Source organism: Notolabrus celidotus, chromosome 10 (assembly GCF_009762535.1).
Source record: "Notolabrus celidotus isolate fNotCel1 chromosome 10, fNotCel1.pri, whole genome shotgun sequence".
NCBI lineage: Eukaryota > Metazoa > Chordata > Actinopteri > Labriformes > Labridae > Notolabrus > Notolabrus celidotus.
Window position 1 is genome coordinate 33,376,854 of NC_048281.1, and position 16,937 is coordinate 33,393,790.

General features: G+C 43.0%; 3 protein-coding genes across 5 annotated transcripts; 1 reads left to right on the forward strand and 2 right to left on the reverse strand.

Annotated features, from left to right (window-relative positions):
• Positions 1–611: 611 nt before the first annotated feature.
• Positions 612–6,681, reverse strand: ubxn4 (UBX domain protein 4). The gene is made up of 13 exons (XM_034694380.1): positions 6,508–6,681; positions 5,622–5,724; positions 5,467–5,495; positions 5,135–5,253; positions 4,812–4,968; positions 4,635–4,713; positions 4,452–4,506; positions 4,063–4,227; positions 2,975–3,102; positions 2,782–2,884; positions 2,539–2,670; positions 1,565–1,782; positions 612–1,417 (listed from the first exon to the last, which is right to left on the reverse strand). The coding sequence occupies exons 1-13, from the start codon at positions 6,587–6,589 to the stop codon at positions 1,279–1,281; spliced, it is 1,509 nt and encodes a 502-aa protein (XP_034550271.1). The 5' UTR covers positions 6,590–6,681; the 3' UTR covers positions 612–1,278.
• A 1,376-nt stretch (positions 6,682–8,057) lies between these two features.
• On the reverse strand, positions 8,058–9,612 carry LOC117820747 (E3 ubiquitin-protein ligase TRIM39-like). Its single transcript, XM_034694657.1, has one exon. It carries the CDS (start codon positions 9,458–9,460, stop codon positions 8,063–8,065), a length of 1,398 nt encoding a protein of 465 aa, XP_034550548.1. The 5' UTR covers positions 9,461–9,612; the 3' UTR covers positions 8,058–8,062.
• A 245-nt stretch (positions 9,613–9,857) lies between these two features.
• On the forward strand, positions 9,858–16,234 carry nmi (N-myc (and STAT) interactor). Of its 3 annotated transcripts, none has more exons than XM_034694660.1 (10): positions 9,858–9,864; positions 11,141–11,195; positions 11,505–11,582; positions 12,795–12,953; positions 13,036–13,152; positions 13,299–13,461; positions 14,948–15,054; positions 15,273–15,459; positions 15,612–15,715; positions 15,803–16,234. In XM_034694660.1, exons 2-10 carry the CDS (start codon positions 11,169–11,171, stop codon positions 15,995–15,997), a joined length of 1,137 nt encoding a protein of 378 aa, XP_034550551.1. In that variant the 5' UTR covers positions 9,858–9,864; positions 11,141–11,168; the 3' UTR covers positions 15,998–16,234. The 3 variants fall into 3 exon arrangements, with proteins under 3 accessions (XP_034550551.1, XP_034550550.1, XP_034550549.1); XM_034694659.1 differs by lacking the exon at positions 9,858–9,864 and adding an exon at positions 10,491–10,529; XM_034694658.1 differs by lacking the exon at positions 9,858–9,864 and adding an exon at positions 10,941–11,080 and having other exon boundaries at positions 11,161–11,195.
• The last annotated feature ends 703 nt before the right edge of the window (positions 16,235–16,937 follow it).

Genomic DNA, 16,937 nt, shown 5'->3' on the forward strand with positions numbered 1-16,937 from the left:
CAAACATTCAAATCCCACCTCAAAAAACATCTCTTCAGAAGTGCTTTTAACTGTTAATGTTTTTATATCCACTGTTTCTTTTATTTTGTCTTTTATTGTGTGCTATATAAATAAAATGTATAATTATTATTATTAGAATTAAAAAATATATATTTTATTTCAGAATTCTGACTTTAATTTTAGAATTTAAAAAAAACTCGATGCTGAAATAACATCTAGAATTCTGACTTTAATCTTGGATTTTAAACATTTCTTTTAAATTTCAGAATTGTGACTATAACCTTAGAAATTCTGAATTCAATGACAGAAATTGAAACCCCTTAAAATCTGTTTTTGAGGGCTCCAAAATATTTACCTTTCCATTGGCCCTTTTCCTCTATCATATGTTTCTTACCAGATATCTTAAAGTACAATTAGCTCTGGTTTGGTCTCCACCAACTCGTTCTGTTTCTCCTTGAATGATCCACAACATCCAATAAAAATGACTTCAAACCAAAGCTCAACCTGTGTTCCCTCTTACCTGCAGTAATGACATCATGTCGGTCTGATTCACCTCAGCTCAGACGGGTTCACAAAGTAACCACAAACCAACAGAAATAAAACACAGTTCAGAGTTTCTGAAAAACGGGCTGCTTTAATTTCTTGTTTAATGAGGAGAACTACAGAAGCCACCCAGTGTGTGTGTGTGTGTGTGTGTGTGTGTGTGTGTGTGTGTGTGTGTAGCTGTGTGTGCATGTGCATGAGTGTGTGTGTGTGTGTTTGCAAGCTGTCTAATGGAAAATGTTAACATGTACGACAAAATCATCCGAGTTCAAAGGTCATCCAGGTGAGTCACTGTCAGTTACATTTTCAAAATTAAACATTTCAGAGTACAGAATGCATCCAGCTCAGATCACAACACATCAGGTCAAAGGTCACTGTGAGGTCAAAGGTCACTTGTCAGGAGGAAAGTATAGACAATCTGGTTCACAGAGACCAGGTTTCAGTAGACCTGGGTAACATGGATCTGGTTTGAATAGACCTTGTTCAATAGACCTGGTTTATTAAGACCTGCTTGGGCCTTGTGCTGTATCTGAGAAGGAGAACTAAAGATTCTAGACCTGCTGTAATCTGAGCCGGGTCAGGAGACAGAACCAGGATCACACAAACAAACTCTGCTAGGTCCAGAGAGGACCAAAGATAATTATTGATTATTACCATGCAGGCCAGGAGCAGAGCCTGGAACACAGTAAGAGAACAGAGGGATCAGACCGGACTATTAAAGCCTGTAGAGGGGCGCTACATCTGCTGGGTGGAGTTCCCGTTCCATGTGTTGGTGTCGTCCTCGCTGTCCTCCTGAGTCCTCAGTCGGCAGATTTTGCCATCTTTCTTGAAGTCTTTGGGACGCTTCTCCAGAGTTTGTTTGGACAGAGTTTCTCTGGGGAGGAGACAGACCATTTACAACACAATACACACAAACACACACAGACACACAAACACTCATGATAGGCTGTGAATCTGTTTCGCCTGTTCCTCGTACGGCAGACTGAGAGGTCACTTCTCAGTTCAAAGCTTCGTCCCTCACCTGTTTGTTTTCTCAGACGCTGGTGTGGACTTTGTGTAGGAGTTGGACTGATGGTGGGTGGGGCCTCTGGATGCTGTGCTAGGAGGAGGCGGAGCTGGGAACAAGAAGGAGCTGAGGAATCTCCACACAGCAAGCAGAGGGTACAGGATCGTGCCCAGAACTGCCCAGATCCCCCCTCCAGAGGACTGAATCACCGTGTTAGAAGGTCTGCTGGACTGCTGCGAGGGGCGGGATCAAAACACAGAGATGTTACAAAAACACGACAGACACAGCAGACACATTACACCCACGATCCTTTAAAACCAGCTGTAATAAAAACTGAGTCAGGCAGTCTAGTCTTCTGGTCTGCCTGTCTTGCACAGGACTTCCACCAGATCCTGTCCGGCTGTCCAGTCCGTATCCGTTCTTTCTCATCAGTCAACACCGGTTGCGTTTTAAGAACGCAGAACGGAGCAGGACCACTGGACAGCTGGAGTCATGTGACTGAATCAAGGATTCTCCTCTTCCTCCTCTCCTCATCCATGTTGTCTTTCTGGTCCTCTGAAAACCTCTGACCTGTTGACTCCAGGCCTGGCTCCGCTCATCATGACTTTGGTTTGTTGTTGTAGTTAAGTGAAATACGATCTGGTGATAACACAGAGTGTTTTATTCTGAAAATTAACCGGATGTTTTCATTTTGTTTTGGTGAAACCTGACTTCCTGTCCCGCTCCATCTGCTCTGTTGAGATTGATGCGTCGTGCTCCGGCAGCCGGTAAAAAATAGAAGACTTGTGTATCTGATACGTTGCATTCTGACCTGCCAGATCAGAGACGCAGCCGGAACGCAACGGAGTGGATCCAGTGGAAGTCAACACATTGACTAGAATAGAAATCGGTAAGTGACGGGTCAGAGACCGGACACTGATCTGGTGGAATTTGGCCGTTACTCTTGAGGACTTGGCTGGGACACATCTCACAGACTGTGGCGGACTCACCGGTAGGAGTACTATGGAAGCACTGGGAGCCAGCTCCAGCTCCAGCAGGGTCTTGTCCAGGTCTTCAGTGGTGAACTCCCGCCTCGGGAACATGGTCGCCAGGGAAAAGTTTCCATATCTTTTTCCCACTTCCTGAAACAGAAGCATCACATCACACCACGTCACGCTGCTGCTGCCTCCTCTTTCTATAAAAAACACTCACAGTTGTTATCATTTGATTCTTTTTATTGAAATCAAACCGACCTGAGCCGCGAACTGTCGAGCCTCCTGCAGTCTGCTCTGCGCCGGGAACTGGTTAGTGATGGAGGAGCCGTCGGGGAGCCGGAACTGGATCCTCGCTACAGTACTGATAGCAAATACACACATATTAACATCAATCAAAACGCTGCTGTGTGTGTGTCTGCATGTTAGAAGACGCATGGGTGTCACAGTGTACCTCCTCTCCCTGAGCATCGCCTCCTTCCTGGCCTCCTGCTGTGCCTGTCTGACCTGCTGTGCCGCCTCTTTAGCAGCTTTATCCTCTTCCTGGACTTGAGCATAACGTGCTGCCCGGTCAGCTCGGTCCTGCGAGGAGCAACATTTGGGGAAAAACATCATGAGACGAAAAATTTGACAAAGCCAAAATATTTTACAACGTAAGAATGCGACAACGTTTCAGTTTCATCACTCCAGAAACTAGTCTCATGTGTTGTTGAAAGAAGAGCTGATGCAACACAAAGGTAAGCAGGCAGCTTATTTTTGGAACGTGTTGCAGGCATTACTTCTAAAATGAGTATATGCTTGGACAAGCTCTTAGTTATGCTGCTATAGGCTTAGACTGACACACTGGGACCCTATCTCATCCCCTCCCCCCCAACCCCCTCATCACTTACTTCAACTCTACCTGTCCCATTAAAGTTACTAACCATAGACCTTTCTGGAGTCCCTGAGCTCCCTTGTCTCGTAGGTTCCTCTGAGCTGCCGTAGACGTCCTCCTGCTGTGGATGTCCCAGACTCCAGGAGCAACAGCTTCTACTACTCGTCTCATCACTATCACCGCTCCCTCTCTCTCTTATTCTCCTCTATCCCTCTTTCCAGACCCAACTCGGTCTCAGCAGATGTGTGTCTAACATGAGTCTGGTCCTGCTGGAGGTTTCTGCCTGTTAAAGGAAGTTTTCCCTCGCTGCTGTAACTAGCTAAATACTGTGAAGTGCAATGTTCATGGTGGATTAAGGTGGGGTCAGACTGAGTCTTATCCTGTCTTAGTGTTGGGTCTCTGTTCATAATTTGACATAGAGTGGTCTAGACCTGCTCTGTTTGTAAAAGCGTCTTGTTGTGATTTGGCGCTGTACAAATAAAGGTTGATTGATTTTAATGAACACTCTTTCTAATTAAATATAGGCTTTAATTGAACCATCTGAATTGTTTCTTATCAATGATTCACACAGCATCCAAACTTTTTCAAATGGCATGAGTACTAAAACCCTCCTGCAGAAGTTTGACATCATGAATAAATAAAAAGAAATGACGCTCTGATGGTCTTACCTGTGCGATCTGCTGCTTCACTCGGTCTCTGGCGGCCTTTTCCTCCGCCTTCTCTCGGTTCCTTTCCTCCATGAGTCTCTTGGTCTTATCGTCGTCCTGCTTCTTCTTATAGTCTTGCATGTCTTTGCCGACCTTCCTCCGCTCCATCTCCTTCTTGATCTCATTCTGAATCACACACATACAGCTCAGCTTCACTATGAGATTTAAACACACACTTCTGTTTCATCAGTCAAACAGAGCGTGCACACTCTGCAGCTGCTTTAAAAACAAACACAGGGACTCATTTTAGATTTCCTTAAAAGCAAAGACAGCGCCCTCTGATGGCACAACCGGGGACTTCACATGAGGGAAGTCCTTGAAATTCAAACCAACACTAAATGTGTCCTTACCTCCTCCTCTCCGACCTTCCTCTGCTCTCGTCTCTCCTCCAGTTTCTTTGTCAACCTGACACAAAAGATAAAATTAAATACAGAAAATATGACACAGAAGTATTCATACACACAGAGAGAGTTTTCAGATTATATATACAATACTACCAGAACATAGATTATGTGTTCAAAGTGTGCTCTCACCTTTCTACTTTAGCTTCCAGGTTCTCTTCAGTCTGTTGTTGTGATGACTGTTCTTCAGCCGGACTCACAGAGAGAGATGCTTTATCAAAAGACAGACAGAGGAGGCGAAACTGATGAGATACACACACACACACAGTGCAGAGGAACACAGGGGTCAAATCCAGGATCTTTTCTCACCTTTTGTTGTTTCTGATGCCGCCGTGACGGGCACTGACGGACCTGGATCTGAGGCTAAGACAGGAGCTGCTTCTGCTGCTGGTTGTGAGGCTGTGTCTTCAGATGGGCCTGACTGCTCAGGAGCACCCGTGTCTGGTGTTATCTGCTGAGCGTGCATCTGTAAGAAATCAGGGACAGAGGGTGAGCATGCAAAGCTATTAGCTGGCTTGATAGTTAGTGCCTGTTAGGTCTGCCCAGGAAATGAGGACACCATCTCCCTCCTGCTCAACCGTGGACAAGCCAGAGACACCTTCAAAATCTGTTACCCTCATTGTCTCCTGTACCTGCTTCACTCTGTGGATCCTCTTCATCAGCTCTTCAGCTGGCACACTGCCAGCAATGACCTCCAGAGGAATGCCGTTCTCTCCGATGAAGAAGCTTGATGGTACGCACACCACCGGATCTTAAAGGCAGGTTAAGGAAAAAGGACCCACCAGCAGACATGAAGCTCTGTTTACAGTTGCAAAATCAACACAACCCTACATGGTCAACCCATCACAGCAGCCATCACTAAAGTTCACATGATGAACTCAAAGTTTGAATGATTTATACTCTGGTGGGAAACCATATAATAACAGCAGAGATCCATCAGTGATCAATCACTTTTGAAGGATACAGATCTGAGAGAACTGCACACAGGTCTCACTGTGGGAAAGAAGGACAGAGTTATTAACACACCTGGGTCAGATCATTTGTTCCTGGTTACATTTATGCAGATCGATGATTTTATTAATGATATAGTCGATCATATAAATAATTATTATTGATTACCTGGCGGCATCCACTCTGATAGCCACACAGCAGCGGTTTGCTGCTTCTGACACTTTGTCATCCTCCCAGCTGGACATCAGCTGAGCTGACTGCTCATCTTCACCTGGACACACACACACACACACACACACACACACACACACACACACACACAGAGAGAGAGAGAGAGAGAGAGAGAGAGAGAGAGAGAGAGAGAGAGAGGGAGAGAGAGTGAGAGTGAGAGAGAGAGAGAGAGAGAGAGAAATTATATGCAGCTTTAGTTATATTTATCTTAGTGTCTTCGATTAATATTCTTAATATTTGAACTGGAGGATCCATACTTTGACTTAAGTTGTGAAGCCATGTCCACCACTGGTTACAATGAATCTAAACTAACTGCCATATAAAAGGCATAGCAATGGTTATAAACACTATATAGTCATGCTAATATATAATGTCGGTTATGTTTATATTTAACATTGAAGTAAATGTTAGATATAATGTATGTTGTGGATGTATAACATGTATAGGAGTGGTTATATATAACATAAAGACTTTGGTTATACAAACATGATCTGATGTAAACACAGTGACGTTACAAACTGCAGCAAGCTAACCAACATTAGCATTTAGCTCATCACAAAGCACCATAAATCAGTCTCTTCGTCTCTACATGTCTTTAAATGTCTCTGAATGTTCCTCAGACGCGAGGAAGAATACAATTCAGCGCATTCAAACATTAACACAAACTGTTCCTGTCAACATTTTAATCCTCTGCTGGTTGGTTTACAGCTAACTCACAGCTAGCATAACCAGTTGCCTGTTCATGCTAACGTTAGCTGCTAGCAAACAGACACACACACAAACACACGTACACACACACACGTACACTCACACACACACGTACCTGTTATAACGACCACGAACACGCGGCCCTGTTGTTTAGCAGAGAGGATGGCGTCAGGGATCGAACCATTAAACCACAACATGTTAGCTAGCAGGCTAAGCTAACAGTTAGTCAGCTGTCAGATTCTACTTCCTGAACACATCAGCTGGAGGAACACACTTCCGGGACAAGGACGAGGAGGATTGCGTCACATCCGATGTCCTCAGGAGTCTATGGGTTACACCGTAGTAAAGCAAAATCTTTAAAAACTCGTGTTTAATGAATTAAAAACAAATCACGATGATATGAAACATTGTTTGTATGAAATTAATTTTTCAATGTATTTATTTTTAGAGATATTTTCTTAGTTTTACTCGTTTTTAAATATTTTGTAGAGAATTGAATAGAATGTACTTTATTTATTATATATTATTATTTATAATATAATTATGTATTATTTATTAATTTTGGTTGTTTTAAATTATTTTCAGTGTTTTTATTTCATTGTATTTGTTTGTATTCATTCTGAAATGTGTTCTATTATTTTTGTATTGTTTTACATCCTTTATTTCTTACTGCTTTATGTTATTTCTGAACTGCTCTCATGTGTTATTATGTGTTATTTTTTTGTCTATTTGATGTAATATGTAAATTGAGCATGGTTAAATAAAATGAGGGTGTTATTGTGCACATTTATACAATTATAAATATAACTCATTGGCCGCCATATTGGTAGAGGCGATCCATCCTGTATAATAATACAAGTAGACGTGGAAACTGTAGGTTTTGGATTAGATTAGATTAGAACTTTATTTGTCCACAATGTGTAAAATTGCTTTCGGCTTCACACAGACAGATGATACAACATTTGTAGACAGGAACAGAGTGCGCTTGGGGTTCTTCCTGGGGATGCTACAGTTTCTTATTTTAAGAGCTTGCCAAAAATTAAAAAGTTAGGTTTGATTTTGCAATCTAAGAAGTTAATGATTTAATTGCTGTTGGAACAAACAACACTCTTGATTTTCTCTACTGGACAGAGACATATGAGAAAAATGGCCACCATGCAAATATGAATACTGAAAAAATACTGAACATATTAAAAATACACTTTTACTGATCATCATTATCATCATCTATCAATCAATCATCTTTATTTGTAAAGCGCAAAATCACAACAAGCGTTACCTCAAGACGCTTTCCCAAACAGAGCAGGTCTAGACTGTACTCTATGTTCTATTATTCACAAAGACTCTACATCAAGACCGGATCAGATTCAGTCCCATCTTACAGATAGGACTCAGTCTGATCTCATCTTAATCCACCATGAGCAGAGCACTTTGCAGCATTTAGCAAGTCACAGTGGCAAGGACAAACTTCCTTTAACAGGCAGAAACCTTCAGCAGGACCAGACTCATGTTAGACACACATCTGCTGAGACCGAGTTGGAGAGAGGGATAGAGGGAGATGAAGAGAGAGAGAGATGATAGTGGGGAGACAGATAGTAGTAGTGGTGGTTGTTGCTGCTGGAGTCTGGTACGTCCGTAGCAGCAGGAGTCTGGAACGTCCTCGTCTTCATCTACTTCTTTTGCTCCACAGTCACAAAGACCTTCACTGGTAAAATCTTCAGAGCAGGTTCATCCCTCGAGGAAACGTATGGAAACAGTCTCTCACTGAAAGTGTGTGTGAAGGTGTGTATGTGTGTGTTAGTATCAGGATCAGAGAACGACAGCTGTCCTCTGTCCCAGTCCAGATTCACCCTGATCCTCTGGAGCTCCTCCTTCACAGAGAGAACAGTGGACGGATGTGATGAGGAGACTGCTCTGCATTCACCATGAAAGGACCATATTCTCCATAATCCAGACTGCTTGAATCCCGTCATCTGGATGGACCCGGATAACACACCCAGGCTCCAGCATTTACTGTCTCCAACCTCCACGTCCCAGCTGTGCTGTCCTGAGTTAAAGCTCTCGGAGCCCAGCACAGAGCTGAAGAAGTGTTTAATCCTTTCTGGAGTCTCTGGAACGTTCTGTCTCCCTTCCCATGTCACACAGGTCAGACCTTCAGACAGGACGAGGTCTACATGAGCAGTGTTTGGGTCCAGAATCACAGGACTGTAGGAGATCAGGTCCTTCATCTTGTTCCAGATGTTGAAGCCCAGGTTGCCCAGGTGTTTGGCGACATGTATCAGGGCTCCTGGGGGAAGCTGTGGATCCTCCAGCAGGAGGCGCTGCTGGACTCTCTCCACTGCAGCCGTGTAGTTTTTCAGGAATGAGACGTCTGCAGCTCTCAGCTCGTCCTCTGTGGCTCTGACTGAGTCTGACAGAGCTGCTATCTCTCTGCTCAGATCCTCCATCTGCTCCTTCATCCTCTGACTCTTCTGCTCCTCTTCCTCCCTCAGTGCAGACAGCCTGGCCTCCTCTTCCTCCTCTAGAAACAGGTGAAGCGTCTTAAACTGCTCCTTAATCTGCCTCTCTGTGAGTCGGGCCTGGTCCTGAATGTGGTCTGCAGTTTGATCAAACTTCACTTTAGCTCCTTCACAGACCTTTAACTTCTCCTTTAAGGGCTCCAGAGTTTCCTGAAGGTTCTTCTTGTGCTCTCGAGCAGCTTCATCGATGGGTCTGAATCTGTGGTCGGCGTGTTTCTCTGAATCTCTGCAGACGACACACACCGGCTGCTGATGGTCCAGGCAGAAGAGTTTGAGTTTCTCAGAGTGCAGACTGCAGAGCTCCTCTGAGGAGCTCTGACCTCCCTCCTGGAGGAAACTCTCACACAGGTTCTTTAAAGCAAAGTTAGGACGTAGTTCGTCCTTTGACTGTCTCCTCTTACAAAGTGGACACTCCTGGTTCTCCTTCTCCCTCCACCAGCTCTGCAGACAGTCTTTACAGACGCTGTGGCTGCAGGACAGGATGACCGGAACTTTAAAGATGTCATGGCAGACCGGACAGCACAGATCTTCCTCCAGTCTGGACGCCATTTTGTCTCTGAGTGAAGCAAGTATGCACCCAAACAAGGAAGTCACTCACTTGCCTTTAAACTTACTTTCACTTTGACTCTCTCTTCTTCATAGTTATACTAGTTACAGTTTATAGGTATGAAAATCCTCAGTCTTCTTAGGATTCCAGATCTTCCAGTGTTTTCTCCTGCAGCGGTCTGATTCTGGTCTGAAGGTGAATCTAATCGTCTCTCAGTCTGTGGGTGCGTCTTGTCTCAGTGAGGCAAACTAACAACATATTTCCTGGATTGTTTCAGATGACTAATATGAGGGGGCGGAGCTTAATGAGCAACACCACACAGGTGCTCAGGTACTTTTCTCTGCACTAGAAATCAACAACAGACAGTCGAAGTAGAAACTGTATCCAACGAGTCATAAACCATCCTGTGAGACGATCTTTGTCACTTTATGGGGTTGTAATGTTGGTGAATGGAAGAAGACCTGAGAGTGTGGGTGTGTTTGTTATGGATGGCCTTTAAAGGTGAGGAGCAGATCCTTGAGATCAATGCAGTATGAGGACAGGAGTGATGTGATTAACGGAGGGGGTTCTGGTGCATGCAGCAGAGTTCTTGACCAGTTGAATACAAGTGGGATGTAACTAGGGTTTTTTGGAATGACAGTGTGCTGTCGAGGATGACTGAGGAGTAATTCAAGGTAACAGAAAAACTGTCAACTTTTGTCAAGATGGACAAACCAGGATTTGATTTTGAGAAGTGAGCAGGAGGGAGGGGAAAGGTTTCAGAGCTTTACACAATCTGCAGTCTGTTTTAAAAGTATTATCTTAAAGTATCAGCTCATTGAAAAGAGGATATCCAGACATTCAGACGCAAACACTGCCTGAAATAAGAAGCACAATACAGAAAATCACACATAAATTTAATGATTATAATATATTTCTGGAGTCCCTGAGCTCCCTTGTCTCGTAGGTTCCTCTGGATCTCTGCTGCTGTGGATGTGCCAGACTCCAGCTGCTACAACGCCTACTATCCGTCTCACCACTATCATCTCTCTCTCTCTCTCTTCATCGCCCTCTATCCTTCTCTCCAACACGGTAGGTCTCAGCAGATGTGTGTCTAACATGAGTCTGGTCCTGCTGGTGGTTTCTGCCTGTTAAAGGAAGTTTGTCCTTGCCACTGTAACTTGCTAAATGCTGCAAAGTGCTCTGCTCATGGTGGATTAAGATGAGATCAGACTGAGTCCTGTCTGTAAAATGGGACTGGATCTTATCCGGTCTTGATGTAGAACACAGAGTACGGTCTAGACCTGCTCTGTTTGGAAGGGTTCTTCAGATAATGTTTGTGGTGATTTGGAGCTATAAAAATAAAGATTGATTGATTGAGATATTTGAATGATGTATTTATTCATGCTTAACACTCATTTAATCATTAAGTAAGTCACTGTAATTCTGGCCACGATGGCCTTCCATACATGGATCATGCCAGTTTGGCCTTCCATACACTGAGCATGCCATAGATGTTGCGTCGCTCTGACTTTAACTTTCAGTTTTGATTCTCTTAAAGCCGGGGACGTTTCTGCAGCTGTTGTTTTTCCTCCTAAAGACACTTCGACAGCAGAATTGACCTTCAGATATAAAGAAATCAGGTAGTGTACATGAAGACAAGACTTTATGTGACTGATTTAATTCTGTGTATTTCCTAACAGAGTTTGTTGTCCGTCTTCAGATCAGATCATGACTGACATGACAAAAAATGGCGAGGTAAGAATTATGAAACCTCCTTACACCGACTTTAAATCAGTGTGTGCTTTTTAAATTATACCAGAGTGACTGTTACTCTTTAAGTTGTCTGTATTATTTATTGTTTCTGTTTTTACTCCACCTGCCTTTGATGTTTGGACTTCATACTTTTCATGTTTGTTTGTCAAACATGTGTCAATAAAGTCTTTAAAAAAACAGATCACACAAGTGTTCAGCCAGATTATGATGAGGCTTTTGAGTTAATTAAAATATTCATAATAATGTGACTGTGTATTTATTTATATGATTAATGAGGCTGTTTCCTTTCAGGCTCCAATGGGTCTGAAGGTCCCAGGTGAGGAGAACCTTCAGCTGCAGGAGGCAAAGAAAGAGCTCGAGGAGTGGAAGGTTAGAAGTTCAAATTGCCTACTGAAGTCATCACGATATATTATTAACAAAGACCCAACATCAAGACCGGATCAGATCCAGTCCCATCTTACAGACAGGACTCAGTCTGATCTCATCTTAATCCACCATGAGCAGAGCACTTTGCAGCATTTAGCAAGTTACAGTGGCAAGGACAAACTTCCTTTAACAGGCAGAAACCTCCAGCAGGACCAGACTCATGTTAGACTCACATCTGCTGAGACCGTGTTGGAGAGAGGGATAGAGGGAGATGAAGAGAGAGAGAGATGATAGTGGGGAGACAGATTGTCGCAGTTGTAGCAGCTGGAGTCTAGATAGCCTGCAGAGATCCAGAGGAACCTACGAGACAAGGGAGCTCAGGGACTCCAGAAAGGTCTATGATTAGTAACTTTAATGGGACAGGAAGAGTTAAAGTAAGAGACAGGCAGACAGAGGGAAAGACAGAAAGAAAGAAAGAAAGAAAGAAAGAAAGAAGGAAAGAAGGAATAAAGGAAAAGGAGGAATGAAGGAACAAAAGAAGGGAGGAAGCAAGAAAGAATAGTAAGAAGGACTGAATATAAGAACGAAAGAAGAACAGAAAAGAAAGGAAGGAAGAAAGGATGAACAGACCCCAAAAAAGGAATCTACGGCAGAGATCCAGAGGAACCTACGAGACAAGGGAGCTCAGGGACTCCAGAAAGGTCTATGGTTAGTAACTTTAATGGGACAGGTAGAGTTAAAGTGAGAGACAGGCAGAGAGAGGAGAGAGAGGGAAAGACAGGATCCCAGTGTGTCAGTCTAAGCCTATAGCAGCATAACTAAGAGCTGGTCCAAGCCTGATCCAGCTCTAACCATAAGCTTTATCAAAAAGGAAAGTTTGAAGCCTACTCTTAAAAGTAGAGAGGGTGTCTGCCTCCCGGACCCTGACTGGTAGATGATTCCAAAGGAGAGGGGCCTGATAACTGAAGGTTCTACCTCCCATACTACTTTTAGAGACTCTAGGTGCGATGAGCAGGCCTGCATGTTGGGAGCATAGTGTTCTAGAGGGGTGATAGGGCACTATGAGCTCTTTAAGATATGAAGGTGTCTGATCATTAAGAGCTTTGTAGGTCAGAAGAAGGATTTTAGATTCTAGATTTTAGGGGGAGCCGGTGTCGAGAAGCAAACACATCTTAATCTGGATATCTGTCTGAACACTTCCTGTTTGCCTTTCAGAATAAAACAAAGGAGGCGGAGAATATGAAGGCCAAGCTGACTCTGGAGGAACTTAATGAAGAGGAGGTGAAGACGAAGGCTCAGGGGGAGATGATGGCTCTGTCTTTTGAGCAGAAGCAGTTGAAGGAGGAGTTCACAAAGAAGCAGGACGAAGTGCAGGTAGGACCGTGTGCCGCCTGACACCACGCTGAAAATAAAAGAAGAGATGACTGAGATTATTCCTCTTTACTCTGTCCCTCAGAGGGAGATTAACAATCTCAGCAAGCGCAAACGTGATCTGATGGACCAACTGAAGGAACACGAGGACCAACTGCTGAAGAGGAAGAGGGAGTTCTCCAAACTGCAGGAGAAATTTAAGGTGAAATATATAATCTGTTAATTAACATTGACATCAGTCATTACTAAACGACGCTCATCAACAGACTGAAGATTCAATATTTTAATAAATCTGTTCTATTAAAACTCGCCATGTGTTAATACAGTCTGTGTTCCTCCACTTGTTAGATCTACGCTAAGATTCCAGACACGGAGGTGGTGTTCACCGGTCAGAGTGACGAGCAGGTGACGGACGATGAACAGCCAATCAGGGCAGAGTTTGTCATCAGTCAGAGACCGTCTGTTCTTCTGGAGGGAGGTCAGGCGCTCATCACCTTCGAGGAGGATACAGGTACACACGACTCTTTCTGTTTGTCTGACTTCTTCGAGTAAATCCTCCCACTCGAGCGCTGCTGTCTGCCTCTCTGCGGGTAAGAACGCAGCGTCCCAGAATGACAACTCCACCGGTTTACTCAAAAAAAGATTTTTATTTGAGTTTATATTTTAATAATGTTGAACAGAAAAACAGAAAAACACAAGTTTAAACACAAACACAACACTGAAAAAATATTTATTGGCTAAACATCGAGAGCTCTTTAAAAAACAAACACACGCTGACCCTAGGACAGTTTATTCTTATCTTATCAAAAATAAAACAAAACTAATGAGTTTGATTAAATACATATTTATTGGGTTTAAGATGTGGAGATGTGTATATACTTAGCTGTGTCCTTGAATCTGTGTCACTTAGTATATCTGTAACTTTGTGTCTTTCTCTCTATACGTTTCTCTGTATCTCTGTTTCTTTGTGTCTCTGTTTCTTTGTGTCTCTGTTACTTTGTTCCTCTGTTACTTTGTTTCTCTGTATCTCTTTAATTCTGTAACTTGGTATCTTTATTACTTTATGCCTTTGTATCACTGTAATTTACTTAAATGTAACTTTGTATCTCGGTTAGTTTGTTTCTCTGTATCTCTGTTACTATGTATATTTGTGTTTCTGTTACTCTGTTTCCTAATATATCTGCTACTTTGTGTCACTGCTACTTTGTGTCTTTGTGTCACTGCTACTTTTTGTCTTTGTGTCACTGCTACTTTGTGTCTTTGTGTCACTGCTAGTTTGTGTCTTTGTGTCACTGCTACTTTTTGTCTTTGTGTCACTGCTACTTTGTGTCTTTGTGTCACTGCTACTTTTTGTCTTTGTGTCACTGCTACTTTGTGTCTTTGTGTCACTGCTACTTTGTGTCTTTGTGTCACTGCTACTTTTTGTCTTTGTGTCACTTCTACTTTTTGTCTTTGTGTCTCTGTTACTTTGTGTCTTTGTGTCACTGCTACTTTTTGTCTTTCTGTCACTGCTACTTTTTGTCTTTGTGTCTCTGCTACTTTGTGTCTTTCTGTCACTGTTACTTTGTGTCTTTGTGTCACTGCTACTTTGTGTCTTTGTGTCACTGCTACTTTGTGTCTTTGTGTCACTGCTACTTTTTGTCTTTGTGTCACTGCTACTTTGTGTCTTTGTGTCACTGCTACTTTTTGTCTTTGTGTCACTGCTACTTTTTGTCTTTGTGTCACTGCTACTTTGTGTCTTTGTGTCACTGCTACTTTTTGTCTTTGTGTCACTGCTACTTTGTGTCTTTCTGTCACTGCTACTTTTTGTCTTTGTGTCACTGCTACTTTTTGTCTTTGTGTCACTGCTACTTTGTGTCTTTGTGTCACTGCTACTTTGTCTTTGTGTCACTGCTACTTTTTGTCTTTGTGTCTCTGTTACTTTTTGTCTTTGTGTCTCTGTTACTTTGTGTCTTCATTTGTCTGTAACTTTGTGTCTTTGTATCTGTGTTCTGCAGTCGCGGCCAAGATCCTGAAGATTGGGAAATTTTCTGTGTCCTGTGAATCTGAGATCCTGGATTTGAAGTCAAAGAAAATAAATCTGGATCCTGCTGTCAAGTTTGAGGTTACCTGTGCTCTCACATCTATTTGTGACCTCATATCTATCTGTGCTCTCATATTGACCTGTGACCTCATATCTATCTGTGCTCTCAGATAGATATGAGGTCACATATCTATCTGTGCTCTCATATTGACCTGTGACCTTATATCTATCTGTGCCCTCATATTGACCTGTGACCTCATATCTACCTTTGCTCTCATACATATTTACTCGTGCTTCAGGTTCACCTGCAGGTGTCCAGGACGCAGCTCCGTGTCTCTGAGGTCCCCCACTCGATGCCTGAGGAGAGGATAAAGGACCGGCTGATGATCAGTTTCTGCAGACCGAGCAGGGGAGGAGGAGAGGTGAAGGAGGTGGAGTACGACCAGAACACTGGGACAGCATCCATCACCTTTCTCCACCCAGGAGGTAAAAACACTCCGATGAACACCCCAGACTTTATTATTGTTACAGACAGGGCGAGAGAGACATGATCAGTCTGTGATTAACAAATTCTCAATAGAGTAACTGTGAGATTAAATACACAAACCACGTCTCCCGTGTGTGTTGTGTGTGTGTAGTTGCAGACAGTCTGGCCCTGAAGGGGGAGTACTTTGTGGATCTGGACTCTGAGGTCAAAGTTCAAGTTGAACCTGTTGACAAGTACCAGCTGCGAAAGTTTCAGGTAAGAGAAAAATGTTCAAATACACAAAACAAATACAGATATTGATGAGGAATGATGAAGAGGAGTGACGAAGGTGCCGTGTTGCAGACGTTCTGTGGCTTCTCGGAGAGAACTGTTCTGTTTGAGGGGATCGTGGATGTTCTGGATCAGGAGGACCTGCAGGATCACCTGGAGATCCACTTCCAGAAACCCCGGAACCACGGAGGAGAGATCGAGAATGTCCAGTACGTCAGCGGAAAGACAGGACAAGTGAGGGCCTTCTTCACCTGCGAGGAAGAGTAGGAGATGCGTGTGTGACCTCCTCCTCCACGCCTCACACCTCTTACCTGTGTGCTCCGAGCTCATCAGGATCACGTGTGTGTTCCTCACAGATTTATATCACTATCATTATTATCTCTCTGATTGATGCAGATACAGATTTCTGTTTATGTTTCTCCATATATTCAAACACTGGGTTCAGTCCTGTTATCTGAATGTCTCTGTTTCTCTGTTTTGATCATTAAAGTTCTGAATCATTAACAGGAGTGTTTTAATCAGCTGTTACTCATGCTAAACCTGCTGATGACTTAAAAGACAGTCCGATTTGCAAAGTACACGCAAAGGGTCATACAGTGGATCTCAAAAGTCTACACACCCCTGTTAATCACACCCCTGTAATGTAAAAAATTGAGACCAAGATAAATCATGTCAGAACTTGTTCCACCTTTAATGTGACCTACAACGTGCACAATTCAATTGAAAACAAAATTAAAATCTTTTAGGGGGAAGAATAAAAAATAAAATAATAAAATGATGTGGTTGCATAAGTGTACACGGCCTTTAACTAATCATTTTTTGAAGCACCTTTTGATTTTATTTCAGCACTCCAGTTTCTTTGTATGAGTCTATTAGCATGGCACATCTTGACGTGGCAATATTTTCCCTTTCTTCTTTACAAAAAAACCTCCAAATCCATCAGATAGTGAGAGCATCTCCTGTGCACAGCCCTCTACAGGCCAACCCACAGATATTCAACTGGATTCAGGTCTGGACTCTGGCTGGGCCATTCCAAAACTTTAATCTTCTGGTGAAGCCATGCTTTTGTGGATTTGGATGAATGATTTGGTTCATTGTAAACTTTTTCTTTAAATTGAATTCTTCATACTATAGGTCATATCAAAAGTGGAAAAAGTTCTGACATGATTTATCTTGGACTCAAATTTTTACATCACAAAACCTGGCA